General features: G+C 40.6%; 1 protein-coding gene across 3 annotated transcripts in view; it reads right to left on the minus strand.

Annotated features, from left to right (window-relative positions):
- Positions 1 to 12,401: 12,401 nt before the first annotated feature.
- Positions 12,402 to 22,726, minus strand: part of LOC111982125 (syntaxin-1A) — a 39,568-nt gene continuing 29,243 nt past the window's right edge. The window contains exons 7-10 of one of the 3 annotated variants that reach the window (XM_024013699.2): positions 14,770 to 14,843; positions 14,415 to 14,552; positions 14,151 to 14,261; positions 12,402 to 12,776 (exon numbers count right to left, since the gene is read on the minus strand). In XM_024013699.2, coding sequence (XP_023869467.1) covers positions 12,699 to 12,776; positions 14,151 to 14,261; positions 14,415 to 14,552; positions 14,770 to 14,843 — 401 coding nt within the window. In that variant the 3' untranslated portion in view covers positions 12,402 to 12,698. Of the gene's footprint in view, positions 12,777 to 13,158; positions 13,933 to 14,150; positions 14,262 to 14,414; positions 14,553 to 14,769; positions 14,844 to 22,726 lie in introns of those variants that run through there. The other 2 variants (XM_024013698.2, XM_024013700.2) reach the window with 2 other exon arrangements.

Below are 22,726 nucleotides of genomic sequence, written 5' to 3' on the forward strand. Positions count from 1 at the left end.
CGTAGGGTTATGCCGCGTTCAAAACCTTCTGGGAACTTGGAAAAGTACGAGGTCAAATTATGACTTCAGTGATCTTCAGGTCGCAGCACTAGAAAGAGGCCCAAGTTCCCGAGTTGGAATTCCGATTTGGATGACCGTTCAAATCATTTTTTCCCAGTCGGAGCTTGTTTTTATCCAGTTCCCTGTTTTGAACGCACTGAAGTTGGAGATTTCAGAGTTCCTAGTTGTTTTGAACACGGCAATAAGAGTTGAGTACCCCTGCTCAAAAGCGGTGCGCGCAAATTGGTGGCAAAACAAGGGGGAGTTCTTATAGAACGCCAGAAAAAAAGCCTATTTACATGTTGCTTATGAGTGAATTTCACACAAATTTTTGATTATAATTTTGAGCAGGGGTACTCAACTCTTATTGCCGTGTTCAAAACAACTAGGAACTCTGAAATCTCCAACTTCAGTGCGTTCAAAACAGGGAACTGGATAAAAACAAGCTCCGACTGGGAAAAAATGTTTTGAACGGTCATCCAAATCGGAATATCCTGCTTAATATAATGTGTGTCATCATCGCAAATGAACTGCATTATTCTTTTTTTTTTTTAAACCACTTCAACCAGTAAAATGGCTCTTTGGCTAGCTTGTGCTACAAGCTACAGCCTATATTAATGAGCGTTAGCATTCTAGCTAACTGCTGCATCCAAAATAGTGTAGCGATCCGTCCAGACAGCTGTGTTATGCTATTAGTTGGTTGTGTTGTACTTACCAGTACCCAGTGTTCGCGGGGTCCGACATGCCAATCAACCTGCTATCTGCCAATCACGGGAATGCTCTGATGCCGGGCATCCTGGTGGAGTGGAGGCGGGGGGCGATTGCAAGTTAAGACCATGTTTACCCATTGTTCTCTTACGTATGGTCTTCACAAGAGAAGGTCATAGTTGTTTTATAGGGTATCTTTCATTTATTTGGCGTGGGCTACGGCCAAACAGTAGCCTGTGTGGAGTTGGGTTAATAAACCTTAAACTCCCTTTATGATCTAGCCAGGTCATTACAATAGTTATTTTTCAAAGATCAAAAACAAATATAGTCTTAGCAACTGTTTCAAGCAACAATCAAAATATCACTGTAAGCGTATGAGAACCCCCAAAAAATATTTTCTTTGGAAGTCACGAAGATCTAGGCAATGTTGAATGGGTGTAGATGGTGAGGGCTTTCTTACTGCTGCCAAGAGTCGCACGCATCTGTGCGTGATGCCAGTGTCTCATGAACTGGAAAAGGGTCTAATGGGGAGATGGTCTTGTATGGAGCGAGATAGCTGCCAAAAGCTTGAATGTATGTATCGTTAGGATCGTAAAAAAATCAATAAGTAAATTATGATCGTAAGAAAAGCCATGCGTGAAACATGAAATGTACACTTACATATGTTTCGACTATGAATTAACATTTACACGTTCAATTCTTACATCTCCCTTTACTCGGTTACAGATCTTTTTATAGGCACACACAATTGTTAGTAATGCGGCATCTGCAAAGGACATTAATCGACCGTAGCTAGTCAAAGTTAGCTAGTCATTCAAGCAACTCTAGGCCAGACGTTAAAGTTGCTTTGCAGCTTCCGGTTTCATTTCCAAAATAAAAGTCTAGAGTTTGTTTTATAACTACATTTAATAATGACGTTATACCAGTAGATGGCGTAGTATAGGCATGGTCCTTCAGCAAATGACTTAGGTGAGAATGACAGACACAGAAGAGCTTTGGCTAGAATAACCACCTGAGCTGCAATATAGAAAGTAAATATGATTTAGGCTAGGTCTATTCCACTATCTAAATATGACATGCTGTTGTGTGTTATTTAATGGCCATATAATTTCAAAATGTATTTTTAGAGCCGCGTGGGGCTACTGTGGTGATCATGTAACTGAATGAATCACACTTTTTCCAGTATTTGGGAGCACGGACTGTACGCCTTATATTAGGCATTTTGACTGTTGGATTAGTGAATTCCACTCTGTATGCAGGCTTGTTATAGCCATTTGCATTGCACAACCCCATCACGCAGAGGCTATATCCATATCAATAAATGAGACAAAACAAAATATTGATGAAGTCGAGGCTATAACCTGTCCTGAGCGAAATAGCCAAGGGGTCCCAAATGGTCAAGACTATCTATAGCCTATTCTTATTGGCAGATCTGTTTTCCCTATCAGTCACTCCACAGGCTTTTTAAACTATTTTGTTCAACATTTATTTAGAGGCTGTATTTAGAGGCCTGTAAGCTAGGGCCTCTTTTTAAGGGGAGCCCTATAATAAGAACTGATAAAACAGAGTTATAAAATGATTCCGCAAGACACCAGTACCAAAAATTATAGCCTAAATTGCAATGCCTACAAGTTGAAGGCCTATTTTTTATTTGGATAGGCCTAAAAACTTAAATAATTACTGAATTATTAAAGTGATAGGCTAAAGAACTTTGGAGAATTTAGATAATTTTGAATACACACATGGATTTCAATAGTCAAATGGATAAGACTGTTCTATTATTTTTTATTTAGTTCCTATTGCAACTCAGACAAATGACAATGGATGACATACTGACTGAAGGATGAATTAAATGTTGGAATGACGAGTTGCACCCATCATTCATGCTCTTTATTTGGCTAGTAGGCAAATAGGCCTACATTAGGGTATAATGACTCTATAGCTGCATGCCTCCAGAAGGGCATCACCTGAGGTTTAGGGGTGCTTTTCCAAAGTGCATGGTGCTGTGGTGCTGCATGGAGATCACAAGCTCTTCAACTGGGTAGCAGTGTCGCGATGGAGGGAATAGCCTATACAGAGCCTACGTTTAACCTCTCCCTTGTTCATTCCAAAGTCCATATGTTCATTCCAAAGTCCGATTCATATAAATAATTTCAAATTATTTTTTATTCATATTAATCCCTCCTACAGAATATGCATCGGCAGGATTTTGAGTGATTAAATAAATATCAAAATGTTCAATAAACAAAATAGAGTGGCAAAGACTCCAGTAGTCATACATAATTCCTAGATTAACCAAACATCTATTATTCTATGTTTCAGTATTCCTGGTAGATACTCCTGGTTATGATTACAGACAGAGCCCAGAGAATGGGATCGTGCAATATTAGTCATAATTTGATATGGTGTATGCATGGGGATGTCCACTCACCCAGAGATATGCACATGCTTGCAACATGACATTTGTTCAAACCTAATGTTTGAAAATGTTAGTCTGTAATCGTAACATTGTGTTTGTATTTTTTCAGATGAAATTTCACGTTTACGTTTCATGTTTCACACATGGCTTTCATTATGATCCTAACAATTTAGGTATGGATTTTTCTTACGATCCTAACGCTATGTACGTTCAACCTTTTGGCAGGTATCTCGCTCCATAGTCTTGTCTCCGAGCTCGCCAGTTTATAGTCCTAAAATTCGGAAATTATTTACCTCTGGTTCGTTCGGCCATTCATATGGGAAAGAATAGTGCTATGGAATAAACGCTTGAAAATAAGGTCTGAGGTTAACACAGGCTTATGAGATCTTATACGTTTTGTTCTATGAGATCATATCAGTCAGTTAACATGACCGTTATGAATTATTAAGCCTTTTCTTATGACATAAATGCTTAAAAATTCACAAAATGTGACATTAGCTGACGAAGATTATCTCATAGAACAAAACGTATAAGATCTCCTAAGCCTGTGTCTACCACAGACCTTATTTTCTGCGTTTATCCCAAAACCCTCCAAAAGCTCCATTAATTTTCAATAGACTTTGGCCAACAAGCCATGGCGGAGTTTGACTACCTTAGTGCCTACAAAAAGACGCCATTACTATTGCTCGCTGCCAGCCATTGGCCTATTGCCTACTTTCGGTTTCACATTCACCAGGCTTTTGCGCAAGTGCATGTGAGGAAAATCAGGAAGTATGTACGTCAAGCCTACTACTAGGGTGCGGTTCCGGTGATTAGAAAAGTCTATTTATTTTCTCAACTATACATATTAAAGTTAGGATAAACTGATCGTAGATCTGCAATAAACCCACGGGTTGCAACGAACAATAAGGTTGGAACTACAAAGATTTTTGCAGGATAAACAAGTGTGAAGATCATCAAGAAAGTTACATCATACTTTTGTTCTACCCTTGGCAGCGATGGCAGGTAAAATACTGTGCAATAGTGTAGCCTATAAGTGTCACATTGCATATTCATAAAAGTTAAGTGTGATCTATTAATAGTGAAAAACAGTCAGACATGCCAGTAGACAGTATTGTGTCTGTCAAGGTTGTCATGAGCAAGTCTGTTATTCCTCCTAACTCATTTCAAGAAGGCCCCCCTACTACAACGTATAAAGACTATATGTTTTTACAAATATAGTCTATGTATTTATTTACCAGTTGAAAGGTATGGGAACTGAGCCGTAATAATATGTGAAATGGTAATAACACAAAAACAGCCTATTAATTAATTGTTTCTTTGGTATTAATTAAAATAAGCACCACTATGCACATTCACAATTGATATAATTAAAAGTACCCATTGATATAATTTCCTTGTTAATACCAAGTAAATGCATTGTAAACCGGTCTACCCTACAGTAAAGTACTATAGGCCTACCAACATTTCCAAAATTGTAATGTCAACAGCTCAGCAGCTGCATGGATGGAGGACCAAATTAATTGAAAAGGTGTCAAAGACCGTTCTGGACCAACTGATAGATGACCTCTTAGAAGACAAGGTGCTGAACGATGGAGAGATGGAGGAGATAAAGGAGACCAACCTGAGGGCGGATAAGGCTCGCCAACTTATTGATAGTGTGCGCAGGAAAGGCAACACAGCCAGTGAGAGGTTTCTCATACGACTCCAGGAAAGAGACAAAAATGTCTACAGTGAGCTTGACCCCCAGGTGTAGCCAATATGGATGAGAGAAAAAGGTTTGTCTGACATTTGACCCCTCACCGGGGGAGAAACCAAATAAATGTTGGCTACAATATACTTATTTTGACTTATTTTTTATCTCCACAGTGTCTGACTCTTGACCCTCTCCTGAAAGACCTGGATGTGCCACCCAGAGAGCCTCTTACTTACTACATGCCTTTTGACCAAGGCTTCATAATTAAATGTCTTAATGTACGGTATTTTTAAACAAATGAAATTTCTATATTTTTCACAAGAATGTTTAATTCTTAATTCTTCACAAGAATGTTTAAGAATAAATATATACAAACTAAATATATATATTTTTACAATGTTTTTCTACTGAATTTTTAAAAATCGAATAAATACTTTTATTTCCTGTTACATTTTTTTATCATTCTTGCCTTATATCCTAGCATCAAATATTAGATGAATCGGCTAGATGAGTCCCAAACATAACTGATTACAGCGACAGATCTGCTCCTTGGATCTTTGAGTGCTGCTCATGGGAAAGCCACACTAACAAAGCACTTCCCTTACATGCTTCTTGCAGTGGAAAAACATAATACATACCTTATACCTCAGATTCTCCTGGCTAGTGGATTTGATTGAATAGCATCATCAGTGTGTGCAGTGAAGTGGGTTAAGGCTGATCCCCTCAAAGACCTGCTGGGTACAGTATAGCGACTGTACCGGCTGATTTCCCACCAAGGCCTTCTGTGTATTTGTTGACCTAATTATTCAGTGCAGACAACATCCCTCTAGAGGAAATGTTCCCCTGTGTTCCTAGCCAGATGGAATGTCCTGTAATCTCTTTAAAAACAGTAAGCATAACAAACAATGAATTAACAAACTAGTAAATAGCAAAAAAAAATTATACCATGGGTGATCTAATATGTGTGTATTTTCACTTAGCATTGCACAGTAACTGCAGATCTAACATTTAACAGTTGAATTGATCTGACTGTGCTCTATTCCAATGAATAGTTAGTTCCCAACAGTTCAGTAAAAATTAGTTGCTGCATACTGCACTATCAAAGTATCACTTGTTGGTTTAGCAAAGTATTAATTGTTTATTTGCAAAGTATTGGTTATTTACTTTGCAAAAGTATCTTTGTGACAAAATAACCAAGTAATAGTTTGCGAGTGCAGTATCTTCTTTTCTCGGAACTGTTCACCATTTTTTCTACGCACCTACAAAGAAATCTCTTGATGTGTAAGTACATGTTACCTTTGTTCCAAATTGGATGATTATGCAATGCATGTGGTATAACTGCACTGTAAAATATGACCAACACAAATTATTTATTTGTATTAATCACCAATTATTATTTAGCTTTATGCATTAACATGTTTCATGTGAATTTAATTGAACTTTAATTGAAGATGTTCTGAATCATCTTCTTCGCAAAATGTGATTACCTGTTCAATTTGAAGGGGAACCCTTTTATCATTGAATCAGATAATAGAATCCCCCGTGTTCCACATAATATACTAACAGTGTACATTCATAGTGATTAATGTGAACATCAGTGTCAGTTCACAGCTGCAAGTATTGACTCAGCAGGCCGTAGTGACAAATGTTCACTCCCAAAGTTGACACCATAGAAATAGCATCCCTCTATGGTTGACACACAGTGGCTTGAACGCTGCTCTTCATTTCCTTATCCAATTAAAACACCATTTAAATTGCACCACTTGTGAGCATCAACAGACAAGGGATTTTAAGGCAAGTCATTACTCAGTCAGCCTATTATCTTCACTAGCATATAAATGAAGGCAATCTTCTTGTCTAGGCCTACTACTATCATTAGCCTACTCTGCGCCCTAAATGCCACATTTACTAAGTGCTTATTTCAGTTGAGGATAACAGACCAAAGACAAAGCTAAAGCATGTCTTCATTTACAATTACAAGACTTAAAAATCTATTATGCATTTTCTACTTTATATGTGTTATTCCCTCTGGTGCAAACCTCGCACCTAGTGCAAATACTTCATAGCCTACATCTGGCCATACATCTGTAGTCAGTGACAACTACAGCATCCCCATAATCTTTTCAGTGTATTTTTTTTCTCCCAACCATGCACCAGGGCACCACCTCCCGTATGAGTGCAGTGGCAGTGCATACAGTGCATTCAGAACATATTCAGACACCTTCACTTTTTGTTACGTTACAGCCTTATTCTAAAATGGATTCAATAGTTTTTTCCCCTCATCAATCTACACACAATACCCCATAATGACAAAGCAAAAACAGGTGGAAACATTCTTGTAAATTTATAAGATAAAAATGGAAATATCACATTTCCACACAGTTGAAGTTGGAAGTTTACATACACCTTAGCCAAATACATTAAAACTCAGTTTTTACACAATTCTTGACATTTAATCCTAGTAAAAATTCCCTGTCTTAGGATCACCACTATTTTAAGAATGTGAAATGTCAGAATAATAGTAGAGAGAATGATTTTTCTCAGCTTTTACTTCTTTCATCACATTCCAAGTGGGTCAGAAGTTTACATACACTCAATTAGTATTTGGTAGCATTGCCTTTAAAATGTTTAACTTGGGTCAAACGTTTCAGGTAGCCTTCCACAAGCTTCCCACAATAAGTTGGGTGAATTTTGGCCCATTCCTCCTGACAGAGCTGGTGTAACTGAGTCAGGTTTGTAGGCCTCCTTGCTCGCACACACTTTTTCAGTTCTGCCCACAAATTTTCTATGGGATTGAGGTCAGGGCTTTGTGATGGCCACTACAATACCTTGATTTTGTTGTCCTTAAGCCATTTTGCCACAACTTTGAAGTATGCTTGGGGTCATTGTCCATTTGGAAGACCCATTTGCGACTAAGCTTTAACTTCCTGACTGATGTCTTGAGATGTTGCTTCAATATATCCACATACATTTCCTTCCTCATGATGCCATCCATCTATTTTGTGAAGTTCACCAGTTCCTCCTGCAGCAAACGCACCCCACAACATGATGCTGCCACCCCCGTGCTTCACAGTTGGGATGTTCTTCGGCTTGCAAGCCTCCCCCTTTCTCCTCCAAAACTAAATGATGGCATTATGGCCAAACAGTTCTATTTTTCTTTCATCAGACCAGAAGGACATTTCTCGAAAAAGTACAATCTTTGTCCCCATGTGCAGTTGTAAACTGTAGTCTGGCTTTTTTATGGCGGTTTTGGAGTAGTGGCTTCTCCTTGCTGAGCGGCCTTTCAGGTTATGTCGATATAGGACTCGTTTTACTGTGGATATAGATACTCTTTGTACCTGTTTCCTCCAGCATCTTCACAAGGTCCTTTGCTGTTGTTCTGGGATTGATTTGCACTTTTCGGACCAAAGTACATTCATCTCTAGGAGACAGAAAGCATCTCCTTTCTGAGCGGTATGACGGCTGCTTGGTCCCATGGTGTTTATACTTGCGCTACTATTGTTTGAACAGATGAACGTGGTACCTTCAGGCGTTTGGAATTCTCCCAAGATGAACCAGGCTTGTGGAGGTCTACAATCTTTCTTCTGAGGTCTTGGCTGATTTCTTTTGATTTTCCCATGTCAAGCAAAGAGGCACTGAGTTTGAAGGTAGGCCTTGAAATATATCTACAGGTACACCTCCAATTGACTCAAATTATGTCAATTAGCCTATCAGAAGCTTCTAAAGTCATGACATAATTTTCTGGAATTTCCAAGCTGTTTAAAGGCACAGTCAATTTAGTGTATGTAAACTTCTGACCCACTGGAATTGTATTAGGTAAATAATCGTCTGTAATCAATTGTTGGAAAAATTACTTTGTGTCATGCACATAGATGTCCTAACCGACTGCCAAAACTATAGTTTGTTAACAAGAAATTTGTGGAGTGGTTGAAAAACAAGTTTTAATGACCCCAACCTAAGTGTATGTAAACTTCCGACTTCAACTGTAATTATTCAGACCCTTTACTCAGTACTTTATTGAAGCAGCTTTGGAAGCGGTTACAGCCTCAAGTCTTCTTGGGCACACCTGTATTTGGGAAGTTTCTCACATTCTTCTCTGCAGATCCTCTCAAGCTTTGTCAGGTTGGATGGGGAGCGTCATTGCACAGCTATTTTCAGATCTCTCCAGAGATGTTCGTTCAGGTTTAAGTTCGGGCTCTGGCCGGGCCACTCAAGGACATTCAGAGACTTGTCCCAAATCAAATCAAATTGTATTAGTCACATGCGCCGAATAACCAACAATGCAGTTTAAAAAAATACAGATAAGAATAATAGATAAAAGTAACAAGTAATTAAAGAGCAACAGTGAAATAACAATAGCGAGACTATATACAGGAGGGTACCGATACAGAGTCAATGTGCGGGAAACCGGTTATTTGAGGTAGTATGTACATATAGGTAGAGTTATTAAAGTGACTATGCATAGATGACAACAGAGTAGTAGAAGTGGTGTAAAGAGGGGGTGAGGGGGGGCACTGCAAATAGTCTGGGTAGCCATTTGACTAGATGTTCATGAGTCTTAAGGCTTAGGGTAGAAGATGTTTAGAAGCCTCTAGGACCTAGACCTGGCGCTCCGGTACCATTTGCCATGCGGTAGCAGAGAGAACAGTCTATGACTAGGGTGGCTGGAGACAATTTTTAGGGCCTTCCTCTGACACCACCTGGTCTAGAGATCCTGGATGGCAGGAAGCTTACTCTCTGTAGCGCCTTGCGGTTGGAGGCCAAGCAGTTGCCAAACCAGTCAGGATGCTCTCGATGGTGCAGCTGTAGAACCTTTTGAGGATCTGAGGACCAAATCTTTTCAGTCTCCTGAGGGGGAATAGGTTTTGTCGTGCACTCCTTCACGACTGTCTTGGTGTGCTTGGACCATGTTAGTTTGTTGGTGATGTGGACACCAAGGAACTTGAAGCTCTCAACCTGCTCCACTGCAGCCCCATCGATGAGAATGGGGGTGTGCTCGGTCCTCTTTTTCCTGTAGTCCACAATCATCTCCTTTGTCTTGATCACGTTGAGGGAGAGGTTGTTGTCCTGGCACCACACGGCCAGGTCTCTGACCTCCTCCCTATTGGCTATCTCGTTGTTGTCGGTGATCAGGCCTACCACTGTGGTGTCATCTGCAAAATTAATGATGGTGTTGGAACGCTGAGCTATAGTCAATGAATAGCATTCTCACATAGGTGTTCCTTTTGTCCAGGGGGGAAAGGGCAGTGTTGTCACGCCCTGACCTTAGAGAGCCTTTTTATTTTTCTATTTGGTTAGGTCAGGGTGTGATTTGGGTGGGCATTTTAGTTTTCTATTTCTTTGTTGGCCGGGTATGGTTCCCAATCAGAGGCAGCTGTCATCGTTATCTCGGATTGGGAATCATACTTAGGCAGCCTGTTTCCACCCTAGTTTGCGGGATGTTGTTTTTGCACAGTAGCTGTTTAGCCCTGCAGAACTTTACATTCGTTTATCCTTTGTTGTTTTTTGGTGTTCAGTCCAATAAAGTACGATGAACACTTTCCACGCTGCGCTTTGGTCTCATTCCGACGACGGGCGTAAGAAGTGTGGAGTGCAATACAGATTGCATCATCTTTGGATCTGTTGGGGCGGTATGCAAATTGGAGTGGGTCTAGGATTTCTGGGATGAGTTTGTTGATGTGAGCCATGACCAGCCTTTCAAGGCACTTCATGGCTACAGACGTGAGTGCTACGGGTCAGTAGTCGTTTAGGCAGGTTACCTTAGTGTTCTTGTTCCTGCGGCCTTGTGAATATTGACCTGTTTAAAGGTCTTACTCACATCGACTGCGGAGAGCATGCTCACACAGTCTTCAGGAACAGCTGGTGCTCTCATGCATGCTTCAGTGGTATTTGCCTCGAAGCGAGCATAGAAGTAGTTTAGCTCATCTGATAGGTTTGTGTCACTGGGCAGCTCTCGGCTGTGTTTCCCCTTGTTGTCTGTAATGGTTTGCAAGCCCTGCCACATCCGACGAGCGTCAGAGCCGGTGTAGTACGATTCGATCTTAATCCTGTATTGACGCTTTGCATGTGCGACAGTTCGTCGGAGGGCATAGCGGTATTTCTAATAAGCTTCCGGGTTTGAGTCCCGCTCCTTGAAAGCGGCAGCTCTAGCCTTTAGCTCCATGGCTTCTGGTTGGGGTATGTACTAGAGGTCGACCGATTAATCGGCATGGTCGATTAATTAGGGCCGATTTAAAGTTTTCATAACAATTGGTAATCGTCATCAACTTTTTTATTGATCTAGTCACGGGTGCTTCCTACTTTAATTTGAACTTGTAAGCAGGAATCAGGAGGATAGAATTATGGTCAGGATAATTAAGGCCCTAATCCATCGACTGCTCAGTTTGGCTGGGCGGCCAGCTCTAGGAAGAGTCTGAGTGGTTCCAAACATCTTCCATTTAAGAATGATGGAGGCCACTGTGTTCTTGGGGACCTTCAATGCTGCAGACATTTTGTGGTACCCTTCCCCAGATCTGTGCCTCGACACAATCCTGTCTCGGGTGTCTACGGACAATTCCTTTGACCTCATCGCTCGACATGCACTCATTTTGCTCTGACATGCACTGTCAACTGTGGGACCTTATATGGACAGGTGTGTGCATTTCCAAATCATGTACAAATCAATTGAACTTAACACAGGTGGACTCCAATCAAGTTGTAGAAACATCTCAAGAATGATCAATGGAAACAGGATGCACATGAGCTCAATTTCGAGTCTCGTAGCAAAAGGGTTTGAATACTTATTTATTTGTAATACATTTCAAAACATTTCAAAAAAACTGTTTTCGCTTTGTCGTTATGGGGTACTGTGTGTAGATTGATGTAGGAACATATCCAGTGCACTACAGAGTGAGGGACTGAACAAACAGGTCACACTGAGTCATTCACACAGATCCATGGCCGCTGGGAGAGGAGATGGTGAGTGATAGCATAATGACACAGCCAGGTGTCTATAAATATAATGTGCTACACTCAATACACTATGAAAGTCCAGCCTACTTCCTGGATCATGTTACGTATTGTTTTTGAATGGGACTCAAGATATCAAATTCAAGAAACGTGGTTCTGACGATATCACTACGAAGGGACCAATCAGAAAGCAGGGTTATAACGATGTAATTAGGAAGGGACCAATGAGAAAGGAGGGTTATGATGATGATGTCATTATGAAGGGACCTATCAGAGAGCAGTTATGAAGATGTCATTACGAACGAACCATTCAGAAAGCAGGGTTATGATGATGTCATCATGAAGTGACCAATCACAGAGCAGGGTTATGACAATGTTATTACGAAGGGACCAATCTGATAGCAGGGTTATGACAATGTTATGAAGGGACCAATCAGAGGGCAGGGTTATGACGATTTCACAACCATAAATACTTCAAGACAAGCAAGCACACACATTTTCTTTCGGAGATGTCATTTTCTGGTTATAGATAGCTAGATCGTTCAGAAGTATTGGTCAGACAAATCAATCAAAAAATGCTGACTTCACTCATCAAAAGAGGCCATTTATTTGGACATACAAAAAATAAAGAGTTATTTTCAATTGGAATGTAAGAGTTACAGTACTGTTGTCAAAAACACTAATGTCCCGCTCCCGGTTACAATCAGACCCCAAATACATTTTAAATGTCACTGTAAAACATTCAACATCCAACAATCAATAAGACGTTTAGAACCACATATTATTTACAAGAGACACTCATGCATAACGAATACACCTGCCCTGTACACTGTCTATCTTTTATTTGTGTGTGTGTGTATGTGTGTCTATATGTGTATAATGTGTCTTCTATGCTAAACTTCCACCAACACTGGAGGCAATAACAATACCAAGCACCACACAACATATAATAATCATTATTTTCTTCTGCATGACCAATATTGCATTATGTCAATATAAATAAAACAAGGATTCCAGGCAGCATGAAAGAGTAGAGGGGGAAATGGCGTTACCAAAATGTCAAGAAAATGTTATTGTCAGAACTACTACTAACCATATTGCCAACAGCACAGTTATGTGCAACAGGTAAAACACACATGGGCATGCTTACACACTGACATTGCTAGGAAATACACACGTTCCAGCATTTCACAGCCTTAGGCAAACAGATACATTTTGAAAGTATGTTAATGTATTGGAATAGGGTTTTATTCTCTATATATGAGCTTTGTATTAGAGTCATACTTTAATTGTCTGTTTAAATTGCAACTTCTCTCAACCTTGACCTGCTGTACTATTATCTGACCAAGTGGTGGCAATATTGTACAGCCTGTCATTCGGGAGGTGTCTGATGAAGTTTACCCGGCCTATACGCGGGTCTTACGTCAGTTTCACATTTTCTCTCTGATAGCAATGCTCAGGAGTTGGTGAGAGTAAGAGGATCCTAGATCTGTGCCTAATGGTAAGTTCTACAGTGTGTGTAGAAGAGACAGTTGAATAATAGATGTAACCCAGTAGATAGCAGTAGGCTTGGGGTGATTCATGCTGTTCTGTCACAGCAGCAGTGTTGAGGGTATATAGACACATGGACTTCAATGAGACCATGTCACATAAGGTCATGCATGGTTTGCCTGGGTTGAAAAGGGGTTGAGGGTAGTGGAGGGTAAATGCAAGTAAACAGTTTGTGCACCTTTATTTGTGACTGTTTAATTTACCCACCTATAACACTAGATGCAGATTTATTTACTACTGGAGATGAGCAAAACAGAAGAGGTGAAATTAATAGTAGCTTTTTCCACGGAGGTCTATAGAGATCAATTGATGTCAATACGTGACATATTCACTTTAAAAGTGTGTTTGTGGGTCCAATGTATAGTCTGGTTAGGAGCTGGGAGAGGGCTGTGTGACCAATATGAAGGGACAGGCACTGTTCCCCAATGCACAGACAACAACTGTACAAGCATCACTTCTATGTGAGCAGGGTCCCATCCCATCCTGCACTGTGTCTGTTCAGACACAAGGGGGTGGACGAGACATCTACAATGTAAGGTATGCTGTGTGTGACAATCTTCTCATTGAACCACTGAATGGAGCGAGAGAGACAGAGAGACAGAGAGAAAGAGACACCTATGGGCCTGAGTCAATTATCTCTCACTGAATCTTTTATTTTGGGAAAGACATGCACAGCCGACCAAGCCACCTCACGTTAACTTACCTCACGTCAACGTTATGCCACGTCGCGTCTAAGTCATATCTAACGATAACACTCGCATCAGGTCACATTGACAGTATTTGACTTACCCTCCTGGCTTTACTCTGGTACTTTACTGCCTTCTTGGTGTCAGACACGGCCCTCTCTACATAGTCCACTGAGTGCTCCACGTTGTACTCTATACGATCTATCATCTCCCCCTGAAAAAAGAGAGAGAAAGAGAGAGACAGAGAAAGGTGAACGGCGGAGCAGGAAACAGAAAGAGAGGGATTTCATTGTCGTGGGTTTTCTAATTGGTATGTGTGTAGTCTTCATTGTTGTGTGTTGGCCAGTCAGTGTGTATAGACTTCTACCTGGCTCTCCACCAGCATGGCCATGTCCATGAACATGTCGTGAAGTTCTCTGATGCTGTTCTCCAGCTTGATGATCTCAGTGTGTCTCGTCTCAATCTCATTCATGGCCTGCTGGGTGATGTTGGAGTCCATGATGATCTAGGAGAGACAGAGACACAGTTTGTGTCATCACACACTCATACCCACACACAAGTTATCCCCCTTGTAGGTGTGGCATACTCAGTTGGTATGCCACACCTCGCCAACAGAGAAAGCTCATCATCTAGATGATTGTACTGTGTATGATTATCTCAGACACTTGCATGTTCTTGTTTGTGTATAGGCTACGTGTAAGTGTGTATGTGTGGTTACTCACCCCTGATGTGAAGATGGCAGGGTTGTCACTCTCCAGCATGCTCTCCAGTTCCTCATTAGTTGTGTTCCTACCAGCTACAATAACAAAGACAATCCATAGAGTTGGAATCCAATAACCAACAGCAATTGGGTATTTTCAGCACAATAGAAGACTATACAAGACTTTACATCCCTGAAGACTATCATCCTCAGGGATGATCTGTGTGTGTGCACGCACAAGTATACAGTATGTCTTTGTATATGTCTATGTGTGTACTATACAGTACCAGTCAAACGTTTGGACATACCTACTCATTCAAGGGTTTGTCATTATATTTACTATTTTCTACATTGTGGAATAATAGTGAAGACATCAAAACTATGAAATAACACATATAGTAACCAAGAGTGTGCAAAGCTGTCATCAAGGCAAAGGGTAGCTACTTTGAAGAATCTCAAATATATTTTGATTTGTTTAACCTTTTTTTGGTTACTACATGATTCAATATGTGTTATTTCATAGTTTTGATGTCTTCATTATTATTACACAATGTAGAAAATAGTCCAAATAAAGAAAAACCCTGGAATGATTAGGTGTGTCCAAACTTTTGACTGGTCCTGTATATCCAAGAACACATGTGTGTGCGTACTTGTCTTTGTGTGAGTGAGTGAGTGTGTGTGCTTGTGTGTACAGACGCATCACTCATCACGATGGCAGAGAGTGGGCGCCCATAGCCCCATTCGGGCAAGTAGTCTGGGAGGACGAGGAGCAAAGAGAAAGAGAGAGATTTAGAGAGAGAGAGAGAGAGAGGCATCAGCGTAGGATTAATCACATGCTAGTCTCTCATCTGCCTGTCTGCCTGTTTCTATCTCTGCCTAACCCAGCCCCTGGTGGGAGACACATTGTCTGTTTCAAAGGCAGTATTCCACAGATTTCCTGTTTGAAATGCCTTGCGAAAGTATTCATCCCCCTTGGCATTTTTCCTATTTTGTTGCCTTAAACCTGCAATTAAAATAGATTGTTGCGGTGGTTTGTATAATTTTATTTACACAACATGCCTACCATTTTGAAGATGCAAAATATTTTTTATTGTGAAACAAACAAGAAATAAGACAAAAAAGACAGAAAACATAACTATTCACTCCCCCAAAGTCAATACTTTGTGGAGCCACCTTTTGCAGCAATTACAGCTGCAAGTCTCTTGGGATATGTCTCTATAAGCTTGGCACATCTAGCCACTAGGATTTTTGCACATTCTTCGAGGCAAAACTGCTCCAGCTCCTTCAAGTTGGATGGGTTCCTGCTGGTGTACAGCAATCTTAAGTCATACCACAGATTCTCAATTGGATTGAGGTCTGGGCTTTGAGTAGGCCATTCCAAGACATTTAAATGTTTCCCCTTAAACCACTCGAGTGTTGCTTTAGCAGTATGCTTAGGGTTATTGTCCTGCTGGAAGGTGAACCTCCGTTCCAGTCTCAAATCTCTGGAAGACTGAAACAGGTTTCCCTCAAGAATTTCCCTGTATTTAGCGCCATCCATCATTCCTTCAAATCTGACCAGTTTCCCAGTCTCTGCCGATGAAAAACATCCCCACAGCATGATGCTGCCACCACCAGAGGTTTGTGCCAGACATAGTGTTTTCCTTGATGGCCAAAAAGCTACATTTTAGTCTCTTCTGACCAGAGTACCTTCTTCCATATGTTTGGGGAGTCTCACATGCCTTTTGGCGAACACCAACCGTATTTGCTTTTTTTTTTTTATTTTAAACATTGGCTTTATTTCTGGCCACTCTTCCGTAAAGCCCAGCTCTGTGGAGTGTACGGCTTAAAGTGGTCCTATGGACAGATACTCCAATCTCCGCTGTGGAGCTTTGCAGCTCCTTCCGGGTTATATTTGGTTTCTTTATTGCCTCTCTGATCAATGCCCTCCTTGCCTGGTCCATGAGTTATGGTGGGTAGCCCTCTCTTGGCAGGTTTGTTGTGGTGCAATATTCTTTCCATTTTTATATAATGGTGCTCTGTGGGATGTTCAAAGTTTCGGATATTTTTTTATAACACAAACCTGATCTGTACTTCTCCACAACTTTGTCCCTGTTTGGAGAGCTCCTTGGTCTTCATTGTGCCGCTTGCTTGGTGGTGCCCCTTGCTTAGTGGTGTTGTAGACCGTGGGGCCTTTCAGAACAGGTGTATATATACTGAGATCATGTGACAGATCATGGGACACTTAGTTAATTAAATAAAGTCCACCTCTGCGCAATCTATGTGACTTCTGAAGGTAATTGGTTGCACCAGATATTATTTAGGGGCTTCATAGCAAAGGGGGTGAATAAATATGCATGCACCACTTTCCGTTTTTTCTTTTTTTAAATCTTTTGAAACAAGGTAACTTTTTTCAAACTTTTGCAAGGTACTGTACTAGTTTCTATGAACCACCTGGGTGTAATGAGTTTATGGTGCCTCTTATTACACCCATAAAAATGCATTATAACATTTGCTAAGCATTTATAAAAGTATATATGAATTCATAATGGCATAGAACATATTCTAGGGTGTCCTCCCACTCTGTGCAGAGCGCTTTGGTGATGACATTTCACTTCCTTATGTTATAAAATACATTTTACCTTGACAAATTTGTTCTGAATCGTTCAGTGGGGTCTTTCTCTAACATACAGTTGAAGTCGGAAGTTTACATACACTTAGGTTGGAGTCATTAAAACTAGTTTTTTAACCACTCCACAAATTTCTTGTTAACAAACTATAATTTTGGCAAGTCGGTTAGGACATCTACTTTGTGCATGACACAAGTAATTTTCCATCAATTGTTTACAGACAGATTATTTAACTTATAATTCACTGTATCACAATTCCAGTGGGTCAGAAGTTTACATACACTAAGTTGACTGTGCCTTTAAACAGCTTAGAAAATTCCAGAAAATGATGTCATGGCTTTAGAAGCTTCTGATAGGCTAATTGACATCATTTGAGTCAATTGGAGGTGTACCTGTACATATATTTCAAGGCCTACCTTCAAACTCAGTGTCTCTTTGCTTGACATCATGGGAAAATCAAAAGAAATCAGCCAAGACCTCAGAAGAAAGATTGTAGACCTCCACAAGCCTGGTTCATCCTTGGGAGAAATTTCCAAATGCCTGAAGGTACTACGTTCATCTTTACAAACAATAGTACGCAAGTATAAACACCATGGGACCACGCAGCCGTCATACCGCTCAGGAAGGAGATGCTTTCTGTCTCCTAGAGATGGTGCGAAAACTGCAAATCAATCCCAGAACAACAGTAAAGGACCTTGTGAAGATACTGGATGAAACAGGTACAAAAGTATCTATATCCACAGTAAAACGAGTCCTATATCGACATAACCTGAAAGGCCGCTCAGCAAGGAAGAAGCCACTACTCCAAAACCGCCATAAAAAAGCCAGACTACAGTTTACAACTGCACATGGGGACAAAAGATCGTACTTTTTCGAGAAATGTCCTCTGGTCTGATGAAAGAAAATAGAACTGTTTGGCCATAATGACCATCGTTATGTTTGGAGGAAAAGGGGGAGGCTTGCAAGCCGAAGAACACCATCCCAACGTGAAGCACGGGGTGGCAGCATCATGTTGTGGGGGTGCTTTGCTGCAGGAGGAACTGGTGCACTTCACAAAATAGATGGATGGCATCATGAGGAAGGAAATGTATGTGGATATATTGAAGCAACATCTCAAGACATCAGTCAGGTAAGAAGCTGGTCGCAAATGGGTCTTCCAAATGGACAATGACCCCAAGCCATATTCCAAAGTTGTGGCAAAATGGCTTAAGGACAACAAAATCAAGGTATTGTAGTGGCCATCACAAAACCCTGACATCAATCCCATAGAAAATGTGTGGGCAGAACTGAAAAAGTGTGTGCGAGCAAGGAGGCCTACAAACCTGACTCAGTTACACCAGCTCTGTCAGGAGGAATGGGCCAAAATTCACCCAACTTATTGTGGGAAGCTTGTGGAAGGCTACCTGAAACGTTTGACCCAAGTTAAACATTTTAAAGGCAATGCTACCAAATACTAATTGAGTGTATGTGAACTTCTGACTCACTGGGAATGTGATGAAAGAAATAAAAGCTGAAATAAATAATTCTCTCTACTATTATTCTGACATTTCACATTCTTAAAGTGGTGATCCTAACTGAACTAAGACAGAGAATTTTTACTAGGATTAAAATGTCAGGAATTGTGAAAAACTTGAGTTTAACTGTATTTGGCTAGGTGTATGTAAACTTCCGACTTCAACTGTACACTACATGGCTAAAAGTATGTGGACACCTGCTCGTTGAACATCTCATTCCAAAATCATGGGCATTAATGTGGAGTTGGTACCCCCTTTGCTGCTAATAAAAGCCTCCACTCTTCTGGGAAGGCTTTCAACTAGACGTGAACATTCAACCACAAGAGCATTAGTGGGTTTGAGGTCAGGGCTCTGTGCAGGCCAGTCAAGTTCTTCCACATCAATTTCAACAAACCATTGGACCTCACTTTGTGCACGGGGGAATTGTCATGCTGAAACAGGAAAGGGCCTTCCTCAAACTGTTATCACAAAGTTGGAAGCACAGAATCGTCTAGAATGTCATTGTATGCTGTAGAGTTAAGATTACTCTTTACTGGAACTAAGGAGCATGAACCATGAAAAACAGCCCAAGACCATTATTCCTCCACCAAACTTTACAGTTGGCACTATGCATTCGGGTAGGTAGGGTTCTCCTGGCATCCACCAAACCCAGATTTGTCCGTCGGACTGCCAGATGGTGAAGCGTGATTCAACAATCCAGGGAGCGCGTTTCCACTGCTCCACAGTCCAATGGCGGCAAACTTTACACCACTCCAGCCGATGCTTGGCATTGAGCATGGTGATCTTATGCTTGTGTGTGGCTGCTTGGCCATGGAAACCCATTTCATGAAGCTCCAGACGAACAGTTATTGTGCTGATGTTGCTTTCAGAGAAAGTTTGTAACTCAGTAGTGAGTGTTGCAACCGAGGACAGATGATTTTGGCGCTCTACACGCTTCAGCACTTGCAGGTCCCGTTCTGTGAGCTTGTGTGGCCTACCACTTCGCGGCTGAGCTGCTGTTGCTCCTAGACCTTTCCACTACACAATAACAGCACTTACAGTTGACAGGGGCAGCTCTAGCAGAGCAGAAATTTGACAAACTGACTTGTTGGAAAGGTGGCATCCTATGACGGTGCCACGTTGAAAGTCACGGAGCTCTTCAGTACTGGCCATTCTACTGCCAATGTTTGTCTATGGAGATTGCATGGGTGTGTGCTCGATTTTATACACCTGTCAGCAACGGGTGTGGCTGAAATAGCTGAATCAACTCATTTGAATGGGTGTCCACAAACCTTTGGTCATGTACTGTAACATTAAGCAATAAGGCACAAGGGGATGTGGTAAATGGCCAACATACCACGGCTAAGGGTTGTTCTTAGTGCTTTAACACAGCACATAGCCGTGGTATATTGGCCATATTTCACAAACCCACGAGGAGCCTTATTGCTATTATAAACTGGTTATCAACGTAATTAGAGCAGTAAAAATAAATGTTTTGTCATACCCGTGGTATACGGTCTGCTATACCACAGCTATCAGCCAATCAGCATTCAGGGTTCGAACCATCCAGTTTTATAATTAACATTATATCCCAAAAGTAGGATTTCATAACCTAATACATCCGATAAAAAGCGGTGCAACTTTCACGCCAAAACTTTTGAGGATTTTACATTTTGTGGTCGTTGTCTTCCAAGTTGTTTCCAAGGGTTACAAATAGCTAAATTAGCATGACACCAGCTGAATTAAATGTAAAAGGCTTTGGAAATAAAAAGATTGCAGTACGCTCAGTGCTCCGTTGACATTATGGTGGAAATTACAAGATTATGTTATAATGCTGTTATTGCATCAAATGGTTGTTTTATGTAACAGAATAAGGGGTTGTTAGAATGCTCATCTGGGTGTGTTCTACTGAGGATGGGCCTCTGGAAGAGTTACCATGTCTTTGGGTGATACCGCATTCCAGAGCATGAGTTAATGTTTCAGTACTGGGGTACCAGGGGGAGATGGGCCCAGTATGGATTTGGGGTCCAGACACTGGTCTCTACACAATGAGGACTGTTTTTACACACAATGAGGACTGTTTTTACAGCAGATACTGTCTGCTGTGAATTATAAGTATCTTTCATACAAATCTTAACCTTGTGACCCATTCCATACATCTGTTGTGTGTCATGGTAGACTAAAGGAGGATGGAATTTACTATAAAATGCAGTGGCTCAAACCAGCTAGTTGAGTTCTCAGTGATCACCTCCATGGGTGTTTACGACCAGGTATCTCTTTCACAGAGATACACTTATTTTTGTATGAAGTCTTTGAAAAATAACAGCAACTTCTCTTTAACTCTTATTTTTCTTAAAACTGCATTGTTGGTTCAGGGCTTGTAAGTAAGCATTTCACGGTAAGTTCTACACTTGTTGTATTCGGCGCATGTGCCAAATGAATTGTATTTGATCTAATATGAACAGTGTATACTAAAACATGAAAATAATATATGTCATGTCTCAAAATCGTTATCTATCTTACTCTACATTGTTCTATATCCTCCAGATTTGAGATGAAAGGACGACTTCAATGGTAAACTTGTCAGGTAGCATAAATTCTCGCACAGCATCCAGCCTAGCTGACGCAATGCTATTTCCCAGATTTTCTTTCAAATGTTCTTCTCTGGCCTCCATTGATTTAGTCGCCCCTAATTTTGACCATCCTACATGGGTAAAAATCCAATCAATTTTGAACAGATTATGATAGAGACATGAGGTTTGGACCAATGGCTTTCTTAGAGGATTATGTACCCATTGGTCAACAGATTTTGATTGGACACCCTATATATCCCTTACAGAATAGAATAAAATGTTTTGTCCATTGGTTAAAATTGATATTCGTCTTCTGCTCTTCCCAACACACACACACACACACACCACACACACACACACACACACACACACACACACACACACACACACACACACACACACACACCACACACACAAACACACAGTGCCCCTGGATGGATAGTAATTGTGTGTAGTTAAGTGCCTTGCTCAAGGGCAACAACTGGAGATGGTACATTAGAGACCAGCAGCCTTCTAGCTGCCAGTTCAGTTGCATTCCCATTTTTGTGTTTAGTCCGGCCCAAGGCTTGAACTGGTCCACCTCTCTAATCTCTAGGCTACCGCCAAATGAATTACACAGACCATATTTGATTAATACAGTATGGCTGTGTATAACACTCTATAGCTATGTATAATGCTTATGGCTGTTTATAACACTCTATAGCTATGTATAATGCTTTATGACTGTGTATAACACTCTATAGCTATGTATAATGCTTTACGGCTGTGTATAACACTCTATAGCTATGTATAATGCTTACGACTGTGTATAACACTCTATAGCTATGTATGCTTTATGGCTGTGTATAACACTCTATAGCTATGTATACTGCTTTATGACTGTGTACAACACTCTATAGCTATGTATAATGCTTTATGACTGTGTATAACACTCTATAGCTATGTATGCTTATGGCTGTGTATAACACTCTAAGCTATGTATAATGCTTTATGACTGTGTATAACACTCTATAGCTATGCATAATGCTTTATGCTGTGTAGAATACTCTATAGTTATGTATAATGCTTTATGACTGTGTATAATACTCTATAGTTATGTATAATGCTTTATGACTGTGTATAAACACTCTATAGCTATGTATAATGCTTTACGACTGTGTATAACACTCTAAGCTATGTATAATGCTTTATGGCTGTGTACACTCTAAGCTATGTATAATGCTTTATGACTGTGTATAACATTCTATAGCTATGTATAATGCTTTATGACTGTGTATAACTCTATAGCTATGTATAATGCTTTA

The sequence above is a fragment of the Salvelinus sp. IW2-2015 genome, linkage group LG20 (genome assembly GCF_002910315.2).
Source record: "Salvelinus sp. IW2-2015 linkage group LG20, ASM291031v2, whole genome shotgun sequence".
NCBI lineage: Eukaryota > Metazoa > Chordata > Actinopteri > Salmoniformes > Salmonidae > Salvelinus > Salvelinus sp. IW2-2015.